Genomic DNA, 15,752 nt, shown 5'->3' with positions numbered 1-15,752 from the left:
ATGCACATAAAAGTGGCTGGTTTTAACTTTGAATAGAAAAAATATATAAACATAAGAGATAATTTTGATGAGCTGGAGACGAAAAAGTAACATACACACTACTAAATCGTTTTTGGTTCTTTTTACAAAACAAATAGTACTTTGTGAAACCCTCTTGAATTGCATTATAATATAAATGACCAATATCACTGTTTAGGAATAAATAAAAACAGAGAAAATGTTGAAATGTAGCTGCCCCATAGTTTCTGTATTATACAAAAAGTATGCAAACTGTAGTTGCGTGTGGCTGTTGTAAACTTGAGTTGTTTTTAGACAAAAGACAAATTCCCTCTGCAAATAGTGAACATTTAAGCAGTTTTTCCAAACACGTTTTTAAAAAACATGACCTGTCCAGATGCACAGCAGCGAGTTGATCTTTCAAGCAACAAGCGAAAGAGAGAGAACCGAATGGAAAATAAACTCATGGAGTTTGACGACTACTAAGGTATCAGCTGCCAAGTACAATATAAGCCCATGTATATTACAACACAACCATATATTAATTTAATAAAATACACAATATAGCTCTTGTACACGTAACAATTTGGCTCAAATGCACAGAAACTGCAGAAAAATCAATAAAAATATGTCGCTTTGATGTAAACACATTAAATCGGATACATTTTGCACATTAAATGATTGTGTATAAGTGACAATGTGAAGGGACATTTCCTTTTTTAAATCTTTTCTGTTCATGTTCTGTTTTTTTGTTCGTCGAAACAGCGTCCTTTGCAGTTTAATAAATAACTTCATCAACTGCATTTTCATCCTGTGCACAACCTCGTTTTTCCAGAGATTGTTTTTTCCCCACTTTTTTACAAAATGTATAAATATTTCCATTGTTATCTGAACACTATACATAAGTTCATATATTTATATATATTTATCTATATGCATATATAGATATATCTTTTCACAGTTGAGGAAAAATGTCCCTAATATACAAGAGGGTGACTGTTATAACTTAACCTCGGACACAAGAAGAGTCACTTTAAAAGGAGTGAAAAGCAGAAGACAGATGCAATCACACAGAGGACCAATAAGTGAGAGCAACAGGTTCACCGTTCTGGAATGTTCCATACGTACGTATACATGGGGAGGACACAGTTTACACATGTGACTAGAAATGACAGGTGAAGAATGGTTACATTTCATAATCAACCCTACCCACCCCGCCCCAAAGGATTTATCGCCCCGCACACCCCTCAGAGTTTGCTGATATCATTAGCACTTCTTATGCTAATATTACAAAGCTGTTAAAAGTGAAAGAGAACGTCTCTATCTTGGTGTGGTCCGATCGCTTCGGAGTGTTTGATACACCCCACCCTTTTGACTGCGATTGTCAGAACAAGCCGTTTTCGCCCACCCCTCCTAAAGTCCTATAGCTGAAGGGGGTGGTACGCTCCATCTGCGGTAACAGAAAATGTCACTATAAGAATACGTTTTTTTAAGCTGGTGGGCACTTGAAGAACAAAAGCTTGCTAGAAGCCAGAAGCAGCAACTTCTGCGACTCCAAAAGAACTCCCTTGCCACAAAACACAACACAACGCGTCCAGATAAACAATAGCAAACAGTTTTTTGCTTATTTTCCCTTATGTGTATTTGTCGAGATCTTCAAGTACTCGTTTTTTGTCCTTTTCAATTGTCTCGTTGCTATGGCACTCTCTTAGAGAGCGTCTCGGCTTGGTCTATATTTCCTCCTGCCTGTCTTCCAAAGTGCGGCAGGAACCAACTCACTTTCTGATAGGGGTGTGCTCACTTCCCCGACAATCCTGCAGCAGTTTGTCGATGTCTCTGACCACCTGGTCCGCATCCATGGTGCCACGACCCATCTCTCCTCCTCCCTGTTCCAAGACACAGTTCATTTCCACCGCTGTCTCCTGGCTGATCCGCGAACGTGCCTCAGCCAAGACTTTGGCCACCGGGTCGGAGGGAGGCAGAGTTGAGTAGCCCTGCTCTTTGTTCTGCTTGTTGGGGGAGATGTACTGTCCATCTGGAGGTCCGTAGTGGCTGGTGCTGGGCTTGCCTTCTGCGCCGTCGCCCATACCTTTGGCTGAACAGGGGGAACCTGTATTACAGCCCTTGCTGGGACTACACGAGGCCGAGGGGACCTCTTGCAACAGAGGGCTGAGGGCACGTTTGGTCTTTAGGTAGGGTTTAACATTCGCCACCAGGATGGTGTGGTCTCGACGTTCCTTGCCGAACGTGCAGAATGTTTTTTTACCGTTGGGATTGCACACCGTCTCGTAGGGCTCAGTCTCAACGGCCACCGCTTCCATGCCTGCCGGGACGAAGAGGTTGGTGCGGTAGTCCGAGCCCTCGGCCTGTGGAGTTCCTGCTCCTCCAGCCCCGGCTGCAGGAAACTGGGGCATCCAGCAACGGTCCGAGTGACCCAGCACTCGACATTCTTCTGTGCAATTCACACAATCCTCTTCTATGAAGAAAAAGAGAGAAAGACATTGTTAACAGGGAGGAACAACAGTAGCTGATGAATAATATCAGTACAATATTGTTTCATACAGGCTGTTGTTTTCTGAACAACAATCTCTTTCCTCCAAACTTTGCCGTAATGTTTATAGCTGACTCACAGGGATACAAGAACGTGTTTTTGTATTATTTTCTTAAGTATTTCTGATTTTAAGGTCTAAAAACATGAATTATAAACTGTATATATTAGACAGATGGTTGCATTATTTGTTCATTATTAAACTGGGATACAATAAAGTATTTTTGTATTCTTTTTTCAAATATTTTTGAAACAAAGGTCTCAAAAGTACAAAACAAAACGCAACCAAAAAACATATGAATACACATATTTGTATATTTGACACATGGTTGGAATCTTTGTTCATCTGAAAATGTGATACAATATTAAAAAGTATTTTTGATGTTTAGGGCAAAAGTATTTTCAAATCTAAAAACACATGAATAAAATAATTGATTTATAAATAAGACAGAAGATTGCGCTGTTTTTTTCATTATTAAACTGGGATACAATAATGTTTTTCTATTACTTTTCATGTATTTGATTTGAAGTCTAAAAAGTATTTTAAAATCTAAAAAACCCATGAATACAATAATTTATTCATAAACTACGTTAGACGGATGGTTTCACTATTCCTTGACTGTTGCATACAGTCAATAACACAATAGAAACGTTCATGTTGATTCTTCATTGTCAATATATGGTATATAGCATCACCCACTCCTTCTCTCTCATCACATATTATTCACAAGCTAAAGTGTGTTTTTTGTTGCAGCAAATTCAGCAGCAAGCCTCCTTAACAGTATTGCAGGAAACACTGCGGTAAAGTTCACTTCTGAAATATCACAAACAAGCTCAACAAAGAAATGAATGATATAACATAAGTGTTCCTGCTTAAAGGGGGCAGAATGGGAATCAGAGGGCTAAACGAGTGAGTTTTCTATAAACATGATCAAGGAGATGGCAAAATAAAAAGCGACAGCCCCCTCCAGTTACCCCTCCTGATGCATATGCATTATAAAACCACCCCCTCAGTAGAGCAACAACAGCTAAGTTTTGGCAAAATGTGTGGTGCTGCTATCATAAATTTATGTCACTGGGCTTTGAAGCTATCCCAAGGCAGCCCTGCCATATCACAGAGCCAAGTGTGTAGTGCGGCACTGCGTCGCTCTATATGTGTGTGTGTGCGTGTGTGTATTTGCATTCTTTCATCTCAGCTCAGAAGAAACCCCATTTTGGATTATTGTGGGCTGTTTGTGATGGTGTGTCAAACGGTTCCAGGATTGTGAAGAGGATAAAAAATGATGTATTTTAAAATGATAAATAAAAGAAAATGAGAAAGGGAACAAACAATGCAGAAAACACGAAAATGAAATTAAACCAAACAGGATAAACGAAAAGGGAAGAGGAAAGAGCAGCTGATGTCCTGTGAATATAAATGTTTGGAGAGCTCAGGTGGAGCTGGGGCTCGGGGCCGCCGTGTCCGCAGAACACATTCAAACCTCAAACGCAGTGGCATCCGTTCTATCGTATCACAAAGGAAGCGCAATGATTCGAGTAGAACAAACAAAAGTCTTCCATCCATATTTAAAAGCTCAGTTATATCTGTCTTTTGGAACGAAAACTTGGAAACACAAGCGACCTTATAAATTTATAAGAGGAAATGTTCAATAATGCAATATTTAACCCAGTCATTTTTAACCAATTAAGGCCCCAACAAGTCTCTTTTGATAACAGATGTTTGTGGAAAATGGCTCCTAATCTACTGAAATGCTAGAATGCATTAATGTCTCTTCGGATGGAAATATATTAGGCAGGCAGAAATAACGGCTCTATAATACTGCATGATTAAATGAAATAACTTTTTTTCTTTATGTAAACATCATAGGTCACAGAGTCCTACTGTACTTTTGTGAGATTTGCTTTTCCATGTGTCATGTATTTTTAAAACCTGACTGAAATTGCTTAGGGTTTGTTTACTTGCCAAAACACTGAGTGTGTATAGAAAGACAATCAAGCTATTTGATAAAACTACAGTTTATTTTTCTTATTCAGTAAAAGTGGATTAATTGTCTCTGTTGTGACAGTCCTAAAGTGAATTCAATATCCATGTTTACTTTTGCAGAACTCTAGCTGATCGGTTTCTTCATGCAAAAAGGCAACGCTTGACGCGTATAAATGAAGACCACTTCACCTTATTATCCTCATTAATCATATTTTAAAATGCTCTTTCATATGTTTCTCTGTTAAAGGCCACGCCATGTCATGAAAAATGACCCTTCGCTGTTCTCTTTCCAATCCCTATTGTTAGCGATTTCACTGTAAGTGTCTGGGCAACAAAAGCCTATCCCTGGGGTTTCCTTCAGTTTGTTTCTGGTCTGTGGGGTTTTTGCTAACCTTGACAAAGTTTTCAAACTCATAAAAAAACATCCCCAAGACTTTTTTTATGGTAACGGTACGCTGCACCTGCCTCTCCTGGGGTAAAAATGTCTTACAAAACACATTGGCATACACTCAAACACACAGAGACATCTACTGTGCATCTGTGGAACGAACCGATGGAAAGTTAATTGGTCTTTTTGCATGCTTTTCTATTTTCCTGACCAAAGGCGCAGGTTGCAGTTAATAAGCAATAAGATGTACACTTGAATCTATCAATGTCACACAAACTTTCAAGAACATTGTGATTGTTCAGTTGATACACAGCCAGATAATCTATTGATGTTCATCAGAATTTATGAGGACACGCACACATTTTCTTCAGCAAACCATCAGTGTCTTTTATTTAAATCGTCTGCATCAATTACATCTTCACGGGTCAAAGTATCACTATTACAACCCTATTTAAATCATGTACTACTATGTTCCAGTTCCCAATAAAACTACAAGCCAACTGGCAACTAACTCCGCTTTATACATTAACCAAAGCCAACTTCTCCTTCCGTATGGCGTTTGGCGAGCGTTAATTTTGGACCCCGCTGCTGCGTCCCCGGGGTAGAGCTCTCTGTGGCGTGGAGACAAGGGTGTGAGAAGAGAGGAGTAAGTACTTCATAAGAGGTGAGAGAGAGAGCTTAACATTTAGCATGTGGTGCTCTCGTGTTGTGGCAGAGGAATACAAGGGCTAGTCCTGAGTGGCACAAACTAGCATGTGTGACAAGGTGAGGAAGAACACGCTGTCCACTTTAAATAATGAGATCTCCCACGCACGCACACACATAGACAAGGCCCATTTCGTATCTACGAATGATCTGAAATCTAAGCGGCGTTGCTAGTTTACTTGCTAGAGAACAGCGCATCACAACTATAGCAATACAGAAGAGCGATATTGTAAGTATCATTTTTGAGAGAATTTTCATTTTAGGGGATAAGCGATAAAACATTGACAGCCAATCACAATTCATTTGAATTTCAAAGTGCAGCATGAAAGCCTAGAATAAATAAAACATTATCCGTTGTTGTGAACGCTAATAAAATGATTGTGTCAACAGCCTATTAGGATAGCTATTTAACCAGTGTATGTGCTTACAAATTTATTAGACCACCTGCCACGGTAAAGAGAAAATATAAATATTTTGGATATCTCTTAAAAACTTTAGAATAAAACAATTATGGTGATTTATAAGGCAAATAAAGGTGTTTATTCTCGATTTTATACCCAAATATTAGCTGGAACATTTACCTCTGGTCAGAAGTCAGAAATGAATCAAGCGTAACATTGAACCAAAATGTATTTTTCTATTAAGGAAATTTAATTTGACATCTTAGATAAAACACTGGATGGAAAAAATGGATTAACCATTATATAAAAAAAATATCTGTGTAATGTTTTGGCACAAACACTCTATAAAGAACCTTTAACATCTGAAGAACCGTTCTGTTTCACTGTTTGTTGTGGTGTAAAAAGTTTTTTCATGTTATAAACGGGTAAGATAGACTTAAATTTGATTGAATGGTTCTTCGTGTTACCAAAAATGGTTCTTCTACGGCATCACTCTTTAAATATATTTGTTCTGTGATGCAGGTTTGAAAAAACTTGAGGGTGACTAAATGGTGACAGAATTTTCATTTTTCTTTTACTATCCCTTTAAGCATTGTCATGTCACCTTTAAAAACAAGACCAGCATAACCCAATGACAACCACAAACAACACTTTTTTCTAAAGTAAATAAAAACAAAACAACAGAAAAGAACATCTATGCTATAAAAGACCAAATCGAACCGGCCTCTCCGGCGTGCTCAGGAGTGACTGCTCATTCAATGGAGGCACAATAAAGCATAAATAATCTATGCTGACACATCTCTACGCAGCCAGTGAGGAGGAACCAATCCTTCAATAGATTATTCATGCCTGGGCGGAACAGGTGACCTTGAGTGTTGGCAGGGTCGCCATGACTAACAATAAGACATGTGACACCAGCCTAGGCCACTAATTCGTCGCCAGATACGAAGCAGGAAGCACGGTGTGAAATATTGCCACCCCAACCCTCCCTCACCGCAATACTATACAGTCAGCACACAAGGATAGTGGCTGTGTTGGGCACACATCATTATAATTGTGTAGTGTGCCTGCGCTTGCTTAACGCTCCTCATGTAGATCTATATATCGAATGCTGGAGAGCTCTGACGTTCTTTATCAAATATGAGCTCCTACGCAAGAATGTCAAATCAACCGGCCAATTATTATCACAAACAGCACACGCGACAGCCATTTCACGAGGACCGCACACTTCGCTTTTGGAGCACAAGGCATCCGCCAGCCACGTGCTTATCCCGCTCATGAAGCTAATGATGCGTGTGGGACAAATCTCATTTTGCGCGAGCAAATACTACAGGCAGAGTAGCGTCTCAAGATTATATGACGGTCTTAACAGGTCCCATCATAATATATTTTCATACTGTATACTCTGTGACGTCGGTTTGCTTGTTTGGAAACAGTAAGACTGTGAGATGATGTCTATTTTAATGTTAGTTAAACCAGATCTTGAAAATATGATGAATTGGCATTCGGAACCCATTTTATTTTGTGACATATCTTTTAGTGAAACATAATAGTCAATGAGAAACGAATATTAAAAAGTAAGTCATTTAAATGGATTCATTCATTAAATGAAAATATTCAAGATTATGCTTTCATACACATGTGTACAGTAGTGGCCTTTATTCAAACTTTCAACTATTCAAATTTTGCATCTATGTTGCATAGTTGTGCTTGAGAAGAATTTAAGGAGACGCAAATCTTACTGAGTCAAGGTCAGGAATGACTGCTATATAGTCCAAAATGATGTTTTAATAACTGAAAAAATTTAGTCAATGTATGCTATATTTCTTGAGGATTTTGTTTCTCTATGCATTTTTGGCCTATTATTCCCTGAAGTGCTGTAGCTCCTGCCAATTTTTGTAAAATAAATACCACGTTTAGGGTATTTTTTTATTATTATCTTAAACAGTATTTTGATGATTTATCCAAAAATAAACATTCTTTCATCACTTACTTATCCTCATGCCATTTCAAATGTGCATGACTTTCTTTTCTTCTGCAGAAGACAAAAGAAGATATTTGAAAAATGTTGGCCTCCCTTGGCTTCCACTGTATGAGCACAAAACCTAATAGACATTTCTCTAAATATCTTCTTTTGTCGATCACAGATAAAAGTGAGTCATACAAGTTTTGAGTAACACGAGGCTAAATAAATGATGACAGAACATCCCCGAACATTCCTTTCCACCACTACTGTACATTGATTTTGACATTTTAAATTTGGATCAATATGTCACAGTTGATCTAAATTCAAAATGTAAAAAAGATGATTCAAAATGACTCTCCATATTAATGGGGCCTGAGATCTCTGCTCACACCCACAGTTAAACTCTGAGCCCTGTCTTGGCAGTCTAATGAGCCAACCTCCAGAACTGACATAATGAACGCAGTCCTACGCTACATCCATAACCTCATTTGAGTTTTACCCAGAGAAACCTACCTCTGAGCCTGGTGGGAGAGAGAAAGGTGGAGAAAGTGAAAAAGACAGCAAGGAGAATTTAGGCCACTTAAGAATCTGAAGCCGGTTAACAAACACATCACACTTCTAGATATGGAGGAGGATTTCAGATGCCAGGTTTTTGTCTTTCCTTATTGCTTCTCTCCCTCTCAGAAGGATTTGGGTGCATGTGCGGTTTATTTGATTCTCCAGATGGGAAAGAGAGTGCGTGAGACAGAGAGAGACTGATAGTGTTTTCGGACTGGGTGCATTAAGGCCTCATGCCAAATCTTTTATTAGCATCTCGTTTTTCAGTCCTGTCGTTTCGTTTCTCTGTGCTCATTCGCCAATGACCCCTCCTGATCTCAGCGCCACGCTACAACTTCCTGTTTTCTTGTGGCCTCACCGGCCAACATCAATTTCCTCTTCCTCCTCCTTTCTCAATCTACTTCACTCTGCCAGCAGGGGCAGATGGAGTGTGTGATGGTAATAATTACGAATCAGCATTTATGTCGTGATTTAAAAACAACTTCTTAACTGGAGGTAAAAGGACGAACAAAAGTAATAAAACAACTCTTATTCTGATAGTTGATGTCCCGGAAAAAATTTAGCTTTTTTTATGGCTCACGAGATTTGGAGTTCTCAGTTAGTCTCAGATGTTTCTCCTAAGTCTGGTGTATAATGAATGCAAATTCTAGAGGCAAACTAGAATCTCTGAGTCTCTTTTTTTCAGAAGAAATATTTGAGAGATTTCACAAGTTTCCATTCAATCTGATTGATTGATCCATTCAAAAATATCAAAAAGAAGTTTAAAGCACAGTTCAACATGCTCAAAAGTTCTTTAGCACTAAAGAAGCATGTTGGCATACTGTAGGTTTTAGAAATCTCTGCACAATTGACATTGAGGGGTTCTGTGGAGCGGGGGGATGTGACGGGACAGAATCACAGTGGGGTGGGGATCACGAACACAGGCTCTGTGTCAACAGTGTGATGGGGCGCTCAGCGTGAACAGGGCAGCATCAGAGAACCAGCACCTGTGCCATGGCAGACTGGGGCCCATGGGTAGGGGATGTGTGCGTGCGTGTGTAGTTTGCCTTGTACTTTTTCGTGCAGCTAAAACAGAGCCTCAAGGCAATTGTGACAGGCTGCTGATGCACCTGTGTGCATTTTTGCTCTGTTTAAGGCAGCACTGCAGAAAAACCTGTTCTTCTATTGTAATGGTTGGCCAAAACCAATGTAATGTACAGGGGGGTCAAAAGTCTGAGAATGCTTTGACAATTTAACTGCTTTTCATTAAAAGTGATATGCAAATTATCAGCAGAACAACAAAAATTTAAAGCAATAATGCCTCCAAAAATTAATATTCGGTCAAAATTTATTCACCCTCAAGTTGTCCCAAAACTGTATACATTTCTTTGTTCTGTTACTACCTTAGTAAAACTTTGGTAAAAACATTTTTTTTAATCATTTGGTTTTGGTTTTGTTGAACACAAAATTATATATTTTTAAGAATATAGCAAACCATACAGTTTGTAGCACCTTTGAGTACCATTTTAATTTTTACAACTATGGTAGTCAGTGATGTCCCGGAAATGTCAGTTGCTAACATTTTTCCAAATATTTTTCGTTGAGAGAGAACAAAGACATTACTATAGATTTGGAACATCTGGGGGGTCGTTGGGGGTTGAGTAATTCATGACAGAGTCCCAAAGTTTTTCCATTGACTTCTTTATAGATCCATTGATCTTAAAACACACATACGTCAAAAACTATTGAACCTGAAATCTGTCTGACCGTGCTGTATTTTTTAGGAACAACGGCTTATTCATTGCTTTTCGGGATAACGTGCTAGAGAAGGTAAAGCATCAAATGCCGATGGACTCCGGGGAGGCTCATTGACAAGCTTTCCGAAAATGCAGAGGGAACGCGGAGACGCTCCAGCTAAGCCAAGGACAAATGTCTTTCGATCAAACGCTTCTTTTCATTACGCATTCACTGAGCCAAGCAGCAGGCAGCTAATGCCTGGTTAAGTTGCTCTAAGCCGAGGCCTCGGGGTAGCCTGCCTCCAGCGTAGACAACGAAGGAGACGACTCCAAACAAACACACAAAGCCGAATCAATGTCCATTCACACGCAGGACCTCCTTGAGGATGGAAATTGGTAAAACAAGACAAAAGTGAAAGGTAGAAAATGACTGCGGACGGGTGGGGAGAAAGGGGAACGAAAGACGCTTTTCTCTTCTCACAGCAAGGGGCTCAACATAGACCTATGGACCATAGCACTCACCTGTGGTGGTAAGATCTGTTGGCCTTTCAAAGAGAATGTGTTAACCTTCACAACACACACATGAAAGGCACATTCTGGGTGAAGACGCCGGGTTATTTTTATGGATCGCTGGATATGTCGCATTTCAACAAGTGTACGAGTTGCCTATAGCACTGCTGCCTGTAACTCAGTTTCTAGGAAAACACAGTACAGGTGTATCACTTGCATCATAATGTTCTTTACCAGCCGAAGAGAACTTCACATGTCAGCTTTGATCTCTATGATCACACACACACATTCACATGCTATATATAAGTTCACACAAAGCTTTAAAAGATTCAGCTCACAACACTGCGTTCTGTTGGCAATTTTTTATTTTTAAACCTCAAGCTTATTAATTCAGCTACTGCCTTCCAATAACAGCATAAGAAAGCTCTTGGAAATTGTGTTTACCTTTATAAGCTTTGTTTTTAATTGTGATGTTAATTACTGTGCCCCATAAACATTAAACTTTGCCACATAGATCATACAGTATTTGCACTATATATACATATATTAAATCATATTGCTTGTAGAAGTGTTGTACTTTTGGTAAATTCAAGACTTATGATTTTCACATGTTTAACAGGCAGATATGTCTGATCACTGTCAGACCGGAGACAAATCTAGAAATCTAATCTTTGCTTCCACCATGGTTAATACATAGAAATGTAAAAATATGTATGTTTAGGTAATTTTTTTATTTTTGTTTTATTCTGTAAATTGCTAACAAAATTTCTCCCAAATTTCAAATAAAATATTGTTTATATTTATTTGCAGAAAAATAAAACTGGAGAAAAAGGTCAAAATAACGGAAAAGATGCTCCTAGATTTTTTCAGATCTCAAGTACTGTTCATAATCACTTTTAAGCAATACAACAATGATATTTGTATGTATATTTAGGAAAAGTTCGAAAAAAATTTTTATCTGATAACCTTGATTTTTATTACAGTGGTTTTCATACTTTTCATGTGTCTTGTCATGCTGTCAGTCTTTCACGTTGCTGTTGGATGACTGTGTCCTTCCTGAGGTTTGAATGGCCACAATACATCCAGAAATTCAGATTAGATCAAATATTTGGAATGGTCTCTTATTTTTTTTCCCCACAGCTCTATATATATACCATATTTAAAATAATAACAAAAAACTCTCAAAACTTTCTAAGGAAAGCTTAAAATAATGAATTCAGCTATCGGGTATGTTTTTGTGGGAAATGTCAGCTGGATGTTGCTAGTCTTCATCCAACGTACAGATAAACATTAATAGTAACCTGCAATTTTATGTTTCAAACAGAGATGGCGATATTGATGTAAGTTACGAAAAGCAGCTTTAAATGGAGGAAAATTACACTTTTCTCTACTACGCTTTTATTTTCTTCTCCGGCATACAAAGGCTCTCATCACTCAACAACAAAAAGAAAAAATCATTCAATGTCCCTTCATTCAAATTGTGACACTTGAGCTAGACATTAACTGATTACATCACCCTTCTCTTTGTTAATAGATAAAAAGAAAACACACTCTGTCATTTTATTCTATTCATCTGCGCTGGCGTGCTATACGCGCGAGGCTAACAGCTCATCAGGTGAAGTCTATGCTATGCTGAAATTAAGAACAGAGAAAAGGAGAGCCTGCCTGCTTATCGAAAAACACTCAGATGGCTTCGCGTAACCTTGTCCTCAAACACAAATATTGAGTGAACATAATACCAAGCCAGCTCCTGTCTTTCAGAACTACTGAGGTTCAACGATTGAATGGACACTGGGTTGGATACAAATGAGCCGTTGCACCCCACAGGCGGCACAAGGACAGAAAACGATTTACGGTGATGTCCACCTGAAAAGAGCCTGCAGAAATGAAAAGCTAAACAGGAGGAGATTTCTGGCCACGCACACATCCCACACGGAGCCTGTCTTTCACATGCGGAGTAAATATTCGGGAGGTGAGACACATGTGCGGTCTGAATGAAATCAGCCCATTACGAGTCCGTGTGAACAAAGAGAAGCGGAGGAAAGTCTAAATGAAGTCCTCAGTGTCGTTTAAACCTTTATAATTAGGACAGAGGAAGTCCCACCCGTGCTGGGTGAAGCTTTTGTAATGTACAAACGGTGCGAGCGCCAGTTCGCTTTCAAACTCTCTTTTGGCTAGTGTGTCTGTATTACCTGCTGCTCAGCAAAAGTTCAATCTTGGAAAAGTCTAAAAATCCGCAGCGGGGTTCTGCAGGTGGGGAAAAATTGGATGACAGGTGCATGCAGACGCCCAGATCTTCGGTTTAATTCAAGTTCTACTTGTTTTTATAATAACTGCGATTAATTACACTAACACATACACACAAGACACCGTTTTCAGTATTTGTATTAATTTGTTTAATTTCCCTAAAAGGCAGTTGTGGAGTATTATCACTCTCTGTTTACATTTATGTTTTTCTCCAATAATCAGAATAACGTTAAGCCTCGAAAAGCTATTGAGTCATCTGTTTATAACCAAAACAACTCCCATTTTTAGCTTTGTATGTGGTATATGAGGCCAGTTTTACTGCTTTCTGTTGTCCTTATGTTTTGCCAATTTCTTCCATTGTTTACCTCATTTGTAAGTCGCTTTGGATAAAAGCGCCTGCTTATCGACAAAATGTTAACGTAAATATTAAAGTTTTCCAAATATTGAGTGAACATAATACCAAGCCAGCTCCTGTCTTTCAGAACTACTGAGGTTCAACGATTGAATGGACACTGGGTTGGAAGAAAGGACTTTCTTTCTACAGAAGAAAGTCATACAGGTTTGAAATGACAAACGGTTGAGCAAAACATGACAGAATTTTTATTTTGGGGTGAACGATCCCTTTTATCTAACATAAACATCACGGCATAAAAATGATTTCCTTTGAACACATCGATCGCATGTCTAAATGTCTCCTTGAAGTTAAGTTTCATTGCTTTAAAAAATCCAAAACACAAACATCAATGTTTAAGATGTTAACATTTCATTTAATTAACCCTTTCTAAAAAAGCACAACACAAAGACCTCATACAGACCTGTTTTGTACTCCTTTAACGAAAAGTGGCAACAATCTTATTAGTATTGACAGAACAGCCCTTGAACAGGCATTAACACCGTTGAAAGGATAACACGCGCTGTAACGGTGCCCTACGTGTGTCCGAAATGAAGGTGAACACGCTCGATCGGTGACTGAAAGTAACTAACTTGCCTTTTAAATCACTTCCTGTAATGTAAATGCCACACTCAAGTCTACAGTCATTCCTTGCCATGCTGTTTTCCCACAATTGGATTTAATACTTTTCTACGTGTCATCACTTTGTCACCGCAACGGCTCCCCGGAGTCCCGCGCCGAGGAAGAGGATTATACGTCTGTCAATTATCTCCTCTTCTCCCGGATCACGGCAACGTGGTGGACTAACAAAACAGACATGCTCGATGATGTCCAATCACTCATTACTAGACTCAGCGGGTGTTATCTGTGGTTGTGTGTACACCTTTAGAGTAATGGGGGCGCCTTTAACCCCATTATGTGATGGGGAGGGGACAAATGGAGAGGAGTAAGGGGGGAGAGATAGAAAGAGAGAGAGAGAGAAAAATAGGGAGAATCTCTAAGAGATAAGGTGTAACCTTTTAATGAAGACAAGTCCACAGTAGACAGGAATAGTGAAGATGGAGACGTGCGATAGACACAGGAAATAAGTAAAGGAGGAAATACAGACAATGGGGCCAACAAAGTGACAGTCTAAAAGTGTTTTTAATACATCTCTCTTATCTGAGAGACAAAGTGTGTGTCTGTGTGTGAGGGAAACATTTAATTCTACAGGGGGATTTGAGTTTCAATCAAGTATTTGATGAATGTAATCATTGCAGTAATTGATCTATTGAAGCTGGCCCTCTCAATGTGAAGACTGGGGGTCATAGGGAGAAAGCTGTTGAATCTCATAAGTGGCTTTCAGTGGGACAGGAAGAGAACCCAGCCAGATTCTTCTCTTCCCCCAGCTTGATACACAGCTGTTCCAGTCCTTTAATTTCACGCTGGCTTCACAACCATCTCTCTAGCTTTCTCTTCTAATACTCCGTCCACTCATTTCTTTCTCCTCCTGATTTACAAATTGAGATATCGCGGTACAGTAAGTGGCTGAAATGACACATTTAAACGTTTCAGAAAGCTGCATTTCAAAAGCAGATATGACTTTTCGTATATCTCCTTAGCAACAGCTGCAGGGCCCCCGTCACTAAGTGGGGGCCAATCTCTGCAGCTGACACCAGGGGTCCACGCATACGCCGTAAAGAAAACGCGGCTCAAGGAAGCGTGTTAGAAAATGTGACATGAAGAAAGCACATTTCCAGGAACACAAAGTCTTGAAATCCTGCATAACTACTTCAATACAGATTCAATACAGAACTTTGACCACTTTCAATGCTTTGGTAGGTACCCTAGAAAGAGTTACCATGGTAACCACAGGTACTACAATTATTCTTCCTACTATATAAATGTCTTTCTTTTCATCTGTCACTTTGTGAATTTGAGAACACTGGGAGAAGGGAATGGAGAGTAAAAGCATCAGTAACTGGAAAAACTGTGGTATTTTGGTATAAAGTCTAGGTTTTATGGTCATCATCTAGCAACACATTATTTTAAAGAATGCAACAACAAAATGAAAAAAAAATATGAAAAAAGGCACTGGGAATAAATGCTTATAAAATAAAAGCATGGCTAATTTGAAGCAACAACCAAGAATACATAATGATACAAAATTATTGCTTTTTCTTTGCTGTCAAATTTATTTTTGATTTTAAATAAAGATCAATTTTTTTCAAATTTTGTAAGATACTGTAAATATATCAAACTGTGTTTTTGTGAGTGGATGCATCAAAATCGTGAACATGGCAGGAAACATGCCCACAAACTTCAGTTGCCTCTGCTCGCTCTTTGGGAATTACCCATTCAAG

General features: G+C 38.9%; 1 protein-coding gene across 2 annotated transcripts in view; it reads right to left on the bottom strand.

Moving 5' to 3' along the window:
• Nucleotides 1–240: 240 nt before the first annotated feature.
• Nucleotides 241–15,752, bottom strand: part of pcdh17 (protocadherin 17) — a 61,258-nt gene continuing 45,746 nt past the window's right edge. For both annotated transcript variants that reach the window (XM_056735259.1, XM_056735260.1), the window contains exon 5: nucleotides 241–2,473. In XM_056735259.1, the coding sequence (XP_056591237.1) occupies nucleotides 1,773–2,473 (701 nt within the window). In that variant the 3' untranslated portion in view covers nucleotides 241–1,772. The remainder of the gene's footprint in view (nucleotides 2,474–15,752) is intronic.

The sequence above is a fragment of the Triplophysa dalaica genome, chromosome 21 (assembly GCF_015846415.1).
Source record: "Triplophysa dalaica isolate WHDGS20190420 chromosome 21, ASM1584641v1, whole genome shotgun sequence".
Classification (NCBI taxonomy): Eukaryota; Metazoa; Chordata; class Actinopteri; order Cypriniformes; family Nemacheilidae; genus Triplophysa; species Triplophysa dalaica.
The sequence above is the reverse complement of the archived record's forward strand: the minus strand, read 5'-3'. Positions and strand labels throughout refer to the sequence as shown.